General features: G+C 44.4%; 2 protein-coding genes across 6 annotated transcripts in view; one reads left to right on the top strand and one right to left on the bottom strand.

The window, feature by feature from the left end:
- The window catches only part of NAA16 (N(alpha)-acetyltransferase 16, NatA auxiliary subunit), a 64,770-nt gene extending 61,239 nt beyond the window's left edge, over window positions 1-3,531 (bottom strand). For all 5 annotated transcript variants that reach the window (XM_029936655.1, XM_029936656.1, XM_029936657.1 and 2 more), the window contains exon 1: window positions 3,220-3,531. In XM_029936655.1, coding sequence (XP_029792515.1) covers window positions 3,220-3,273 — 54 coding nt within the window. In that variant the 5' untranslated portion in view covers window positions 3,274-3,531. The remainder of the gene's footprint in view (window positions 1-3,219) is intronic.
- Window positions 3,532-3,572: 41 nt separating this feature from the next.
- Window positions 3,573-7,164, top strand: part of MTRF1 (mitochondrial translation release factor 1) — a 65,316-nt gene continuing 61,724 nt past the window's right edge. The window contains exon 1 of the mRNA XM_029936664.1: window positions 3,573-3,666. The gene's annotated coding sequence lies outside the window, so the exon portion shown is untranslated. The remainder of the gene's footprint in view (window positions 3,667-7,164) is intronic.

Genomic DNA, 7,164 nt, shown 5'->3' with positions numbered 1-7,164 from the left:
CCTCCCCCTCTCATGCTCTGTCTCTCTCTGTATCAAAAATAAATAAAACATTAAAAAAAATTTTTTAAAGATTTAAAATAAAATAAAATAAAATACATACATACAGTCTATCAGGTTCAAAGCAAAACAGTGCCAGGAAAGGAGGAGGAAGTGGTTAATCTTTACAGCAGGGGTAGGAGGTAGAGAGGAGAATTAGGAAAGTGTTCATAGAAAACAATGTTGAAATTGAGGCTTCTTGGAGTGGCTCAGTCAGTTAAGCATGGACTCTTGACTTCAGCTCAGGTCAAGGTCTCACAGTTGGTAGGTTCAAGCCCTACAGCTCTTGATTTCAGCTCAGGTGATGCAGTTTGTGAATCTGAGGCCTGCATCAGGTTCCGTGTTGATGACAGTGCAGAACCTGTTTAGGATTCTCTCTCTCCCTCTCTTCCTGCCCCCCCAACTCTCTCACTCAAAATAAATATATAAACTTTAAACAAAATAAATAAATTGAGGCTTCCTGATTGTCTCTGGGGAAGGGAACCCAGTAGTTGGAAGACAAAGGTGGGAAAGAAACGTGAATTTCAAACCCTTTGAATAGATCTCCTATTCCAAAAACATTTAAAATAAAATAAAAATAATCTGAGTTTGACTTTAGGAGTTCATCTGACAAATGGCAAAAAAAAAAAAAACACAAAAGAAGGAACCACTAGGGAACAGGAAAAGAAAATAAATATTATGGGGTTTTTCTGAGATAACAAGTAATCTGGAAATACCAATACTCGTATTATCAATAACAATAATAATAGGTAATACTTATTAGAAGCATTAACTAGTGTCAGGCACCATTCACTTAATCCTTATTTAAATTCCAGGAAAACCTATGAGATTACAGGTTATCTCCATTTCAGAGTGAGGCACATAATTACTGAGTTTACAGAGCTAGTAAGTTTCTGAGCCATAATTCAAACCAGGTAATCTAAGGGTACCTGGATGGCTCAGTCGGTTAAGCATTCAACTTCAGACGACTTACTAGTTTAGGTCATGATCTCATGGTTCGTGAGTTCCAGGCCCACATGGGGTTCTCTGCTGTCAGCACAGAACCTGCTTCAGCAACTATCCGCCTCCCCACCCCCCACCTCTCCCCCAAAGGTTCTCTCTCTCTCTCTCTCTCTCTTCTCTAAGTAAGCTTTAAACAAACAAACGAGATAGTCTGTCTCTAGTATCTAAGTACATGGGTTAAAGAAAAGTGGTAACTTTAGTAAGGAATATATACTCAGAACAAAAGACAGATTCTAATTTCAACTCTGCTACTAACCAGACAGAGAACCTTAGACATTTAGTCACTTAACCATTCCTGGGTTTGTTTGATTCGTAAAAGAATGCATGGAGTAGCTCCAAAATTCAACAAAACATAATGCCAATAGCCAGTTTCGGGAATAAGACAGGCATGTGCAAGCCATGCAGAACATGTAATCAGCTAGCTAGTAAATGTGTACAGATGTGTTCAAGAACATTCATAATTAATTTTTAAAAATTTATTGTTGGTGGCAGAGCACTGTGGTCCACTAACCAAACTTGAAAAATAATTTTGTGACTGTCTGTCATGCAGTTGGTGTAGCAAAATGCTACCCACATTTATTGCAATTGTGAACTAATAAAATCGTTCACTTTTGCAGCACCTTCCTAAATTCATGTAACCTTATAATAAATATTACAGACCCAGATAAGAACATGTTTAGCACTGCCCAATTTATTCAGGGATAAAGTAAACTCAGTAGCAGCTTTAACTTCTGTAACTAGAGTATAATTAATCATATAACTTTTTTATAATCTACTGATAACACGACTGGAACTAGAATATATCCATATAGAGTGAAAATAAGTGTTCTGTCATCTTTTAGATATAAGGCCAAATGTCTTTAAATCCAATTAACAATTTATAGATGAACATGAATGGGTCAAAAAGTTCTCCGAATACATCCTGTGATAAGGGTATGGAAAAAACAGAAACTAAACTAACAAAAAATATATACAAAGCCCAATAAAGCAATCTGCCACAATACTTTAATTAGAATTTTTTGTTTTCACACTTGTCTCTTTGCTCAACACTAAGTACCATGTAATATTAAGACATAAAATATTAATCCCATCTACTATGTATCTTTTTTAACATTTTGAAGAAATGTGAAGTTTCTATTGGCTTGAAACAGAACAAATGAGTTCCTACCTTCTTACTACCTTGATAATACTATTCTAAAGTAGTCTTTTATTTATAGTAAAGGTAAACAAGCAACAGTTAATAGTCATATAAGTAACACAAGCTCTAAACAATAAATTCACTCTTAAACTCCAAACGCTTGTTTTCAGATGAAATGATATACTAGAAAAGGCACTATTTACAATCATCTACAGTCTCCAGTACACACTTTGAAAGGCAAAGGCATATTGCCTCTCCTCCCTAGAAGAATGGCCCTGGGAAACAACTGAGGGCACCAAGGACACTGGCTCAGAACCCATGGAAAGCTCTCCCGGCCGGGCAGCAGTCATCTCTTTCCGGGTCCTATTCAGGTTTCTGCTTGGAAACAAAGTAAAGGCTCCTCTCAAGTGAAATCAGCCAGTCGGCACGGCTTAGCCAATGCAAGGCCCCAATGAGTTGAAAGCGATCAAAGAGCAGTGTTCGACTTTTAACTTGGAAATGCAGTTCAAGTCATTTAGTCTCTTCCAAAAGGGGTAAGGTAAGTACGGCACAGCAAAAACAGAAACTCTTTCCCAAAGGGAGGCCTGGCCTCCTACGGTTTACTTTTCCCATAACCGGTATAAGTCGGAGCCCCACTGCGGCATAGGATCGCCCCCTCTTTAGCAGGTACCGGAGTGCGCTGTGCAATAGGTTAAGCACGAATCAGTGAATGAATACACCTGGCCAACGGGAAAAGAAACGGGAGGATCGGAAAGGCGGAGGTCGTGAGTCTGGCCGCAGAGCGCCGCAGAGGCCACGGGTGCCACTCCCGGGCCGACGCGTACTGGCCCAAAGGTACTGCGGGGCGCGGCGGGGCCGCAGTGAGAGCCGCCGCGAAGAGCGCGGGGGCAGGGGGAGGCCGGCCAAGGCAGGGAGTCAGGTCGAGACGGCTCGGAGGTAAACAAAGAACTGAGCCGGGGCCGAGCCCAGCTCGCGCAGGCGCCGCCTCCGCCAGACCGATCGCCCCGCCGGGCCAGGTCGGAAGCGCGGCCTCGGCCACTCACCAAGATGCGCTTGAAAAGGTTGCTCTCCTTGGGCGGCAGCTGCACGTTCGGCATCGCGGCCAGCGGGGAGACCGGGTTCCCTGGCGCTCCGTTCCGCGGAGGTACACACCGAGCGGACCAATGCTAGGAGTCCGGCAGCGGGCGATGGGTCACTTCATGGCCTGGAGCTGGGGGCTTAGCAGGCTGGGCGGGCCGTTGGGCAGGGCTGGCAATGGAAAGGGAACGCGATCTGGGCTGGACAACCTCGACTCCAGCCCTACCTACGCGCGAGCGGTGGCGTCTCCCGCGCGCGGCAAGATGGCAGCCGGGGCCCGGCCCCTCGAGCGGGGTGGCGTGCGCCTGCGCAAGGCGCCCGGAGGGCCGGAGGCGACGGGGGCGTCCGGGCTGCGGCGACCGTGCTCTGCTGCGTGTTAGGTCGCTTCTGTCACCAGCACCTCGGCGCCCTTCGTAAGTTACTGATTGTACTATACTCTGGTTGCTAGGCTTGTGGCCCAAGAGATTTTTAGTTATATCGGATTCGGATTTTGATTTCTCTCCACTCAGGAAAGAGTAAAGTCAAGTCTTGATGTAGGATGAACTTGTTTTCCGACTTTTCCCCTTCACTTAGCCTTTGAGAGAAGCCTTTGCTTTTCAGTGCAGACCAAAGACGTATTTATAACGTGTGTGAAGTCATTGGGTAGGCCTGGAAATGAACAAATGTGAAAGCATGTTTGAAGTGTCAGAAAAAAAACTGCCAGCAGTTTAGAATACCTAACGTTGTCAGTGAAAATTACGGTGATTTTATGGGGACACTCATTCTCCAAGTCTACCTACCCTTGCTCCTCAGAAGGCTCCATTTCATACAAGTCATATAATATGACAGAAATGGAGTTCAATCCCAGGATCTTCAACTCTGGGGCACTATCATACGTAAAGAGTAGCACAGTAATAGAAATGTGTGAGTCCAGAAAGATACGGATATGCATCGATGAGAAGCATAGCCATGCATACGATGTAGGTTTAATATTACAGAATATGTAAATATTAGATGCATAAATTTATTTATAAATGTTCTGGATCTTAATGTGTGCATATTTGTGTGACTACAGAGTGACTGATGCATAATTGCATTTAACAGGCTATAATCAAAACTGGCTTGGGGCTTATTTGAGTTTTCCTCTAGCCTGAGTTTGTTGGGATGGGAGAAATTATCACAGGAGTCTTTTAAAAGCATTTTTTCTTCTTTTCCTTCTTTCTTTGCTTCTTCTTTTCTTTCTTTCTTCTTTCTTTCTTCTTTTTTCTTTTTTCTTTTTTTTTTTTTTTTTTTTGAGAGAGAGAGAGAGAGTGTGTGTGTGTGTGTGTGTGTGTGAAGGCAGGGAAGGACAGAGAGAGGAGAGGAAGAATCCCAAGCAGGCTCCACCAGTGCAGAGCCTGATACAGGGCCTGATCTCATGAACTGTGAGATTCTGACCTGAGCTGAAATCAAGAGTCTGTCCCTTAATTGACTGAACCACCTGGGCACCCCAGGAGTCTTTCAAAATAGAGATGAAGGGGGCCTGTCTGGCTCAGTCAGTAGAACATGCAGGGTTGTGAGTTCCAGCCTCATGTTGGGTATAGCAATTACTTAAAAAATATATTTTTTAATGAAATAAAATAGGGGGAGTCTGAGTGGCTCAGTCAGTTAAGCAACCGACTTCAGCTCAGGTCTTGATCTCATGGTTTGTGGGTTCAAGCCCCGCATGGGGCTCTGCACTGACCGCTCAGAGCCTGGAGACTGCTTCAAATTGGATTCTGTGTCTCCCTCTCTCCATGCCTCCCCACTCATGCCCTCTCTCTCTCTCTCTCTCTCCCAAAAATAAATAAATATTAAAAAATTAAAAATAAATAAAATAAAATAGGGAAGGGGCTTATTAAAAGGGGGGAGGTCCAGAAGGGCCTATGTGTTCTAGACAGACGCTAGGCTTCTCAAGCTGCTAGAGAGGAAGTGGGCAAGGAGGGCTTAGTGGGAATTTGGCTGAGCTGTGCTGGCACTGCTGGTAGTCTTCTAGACAGTGGAAGAGGGCAGAGGGTGCTCACGCCACCCTCATACCCTGCCACTTCCACAGTCCTCACCCACTATTTTCTCACCATGCCTCTCCTAATTCTTGAAAATCTTTTGGCTCCCAATTTATCTACATTCTTAGGAGCAAAGGGTTAATTGTGGGAAGAGCTGAAGCTCCAGTACTCCAGTCTACTCGTCCCCTGACTTTCATAGGCCATGGGTTTTTCTGGAATGCACCTCATTCAGTCAGCTCAAGCTACTCTATCCCACCTCAAGGCCAATTTCAGAATAATAAATTGAAAAAAGAAAATAAAAAGGAAGAGTGGAAAAGAGCATAGTGCCAACTGTAAGCATTTTGGAGGCAAGTAATATTTATCTTTTATGGAAGTTTCCTGTGGGCCTAGTATAAATCAGTAACTGTCCCCATTCTCTGTGGTAGCTACCAGTCTTCACCATGGCTCTCCCACCCCACCCCTACTCCCTGCCCCTAAATCAGGCAGCCCAGTCCTGGTTCTTTGTGCTTTGCAGCTTCCCACCCCCACCAACATCTCCCCCCTCAGCCTTCCCAGCTTCTCCCAGCAGTGCAAAGGAAACCTTTAGTCCCAAACACTGAGAAGTGGGTAGTTATTATGCTCATATTTAATATTTTCCTCCTCTGCCTTTCACACACCATGACATGCAATGCACGCTTAGTGTGGTTGTCCTCACTAGGGCGGGAGTGAAGGGAGAGGTGCAGACTTGAAACTGCCAGTAGGGTTGATGGTCGCTGTCATCGGAAGCCTTGGAGTATATAAAGGATGTAAGGCATGCACAAGTCAGAAAGCCTGGATTAGGGGCGCCTGGGTGGCTCAGTCGGTTAAGCGTCCTGCTTTGGCTCAGGTCATGATCTCATGGTTTGTGCTAACAGCTAGCTCAGAGCCTGGAGCCTGCTTTGGATTCTGTGTCTCCCTTTCTCTCTGACCCTCCCCTCCTCGCTCTGTCTCTCAAAAATAAACAAAAAACATTTTTTAAAAATTTTAAAAAAAAGAAAGCCTGGGGCGCCTGGGTGGCTCAGTCAGTTAAGCATCCGGCTTTGGCTCAGATCAGATCTCATGTTCATGAGTTCGAGCCCCGCATCAGGTTCTATGCTGACAGCTAGCTCAGAGCCTGGAGCTTGCTTCCGGTTCTGTGTCTCCTTCTCTCTCTGCCACTCTGCCTCTCATGCTCTTTCTCTCTGTGTATCAAAAATAAATAAAACATTTAAAAAAATTGAAAAAAAAAAAAAAGAAAGCCTGGATTAGCCAGTGGCTGTAATTTTTTTTTATGTTTATTTATTTTTGAAAGAGAAAGAGAGAGCAAGCGGGGCGGGGGGCAGAGAGAAATGGAGACTGAGAATTCAAAGTAGACTCTGCACTAGTCTGCACAGAGCCTGATGCAAAGCTCAAGCTCACAAAACATGAAATCATGATCCAAGCCGAAATCAAGGGGTCGACACTCAACTGACTGTGCCACCTAGGCACCCCAGGAGCTATAATTTTTTATTAGACTTCCTGTTTCCTCTGGAGCAAATCTCATTTCCACCTTTCAACAGGAAAAGAAATTATAATAACATAACTGCAGTCTTTCAAGGCAGGGTTGTATGAATGTAATGCTTTATCATTTCTAAGCCCACACAGGGGGGGAATAAAACCACCTGCATTGTAAATCTCAGTCCATTGTCTCTCAGGAAGAATGCTGAAGCCCCGTTGGAGGCATTGTGGGCATCTGCCCAAATGTTCCTTCCTGGTGCTTCAGGCAGGGTGTACCTCTTCTAGAATTATGCACACAGCACAGTAAAAGCAACAATGTCTGTGAAGACCATTTTACATGTATGGTATGGGCCAGTGATTCTCTTGCTAAGTTCAGTAGACCTAAGGAAAAAAGAATCTAGAAAAGGATGCTCTCCA

Source organism: Suricata suricatta, chromosome 4, assembly GCF_006229205.1.
Source record: "Suricata suricatta isolate VVHF042 chromosome 4, meerkat_22Aug2017_6uvM2_HiC, whole genome shotgun sequence".
NCBI lineage: Eukaryota > Metazoa > Chordata > Mammalia > Carnivora > Herpestidae > Suricata > Suricata suricatta.
Note: the sequence above shows the minus strand (reverse complement) of the source record. Positions and strands in the feature narration are given on the sequence as shown.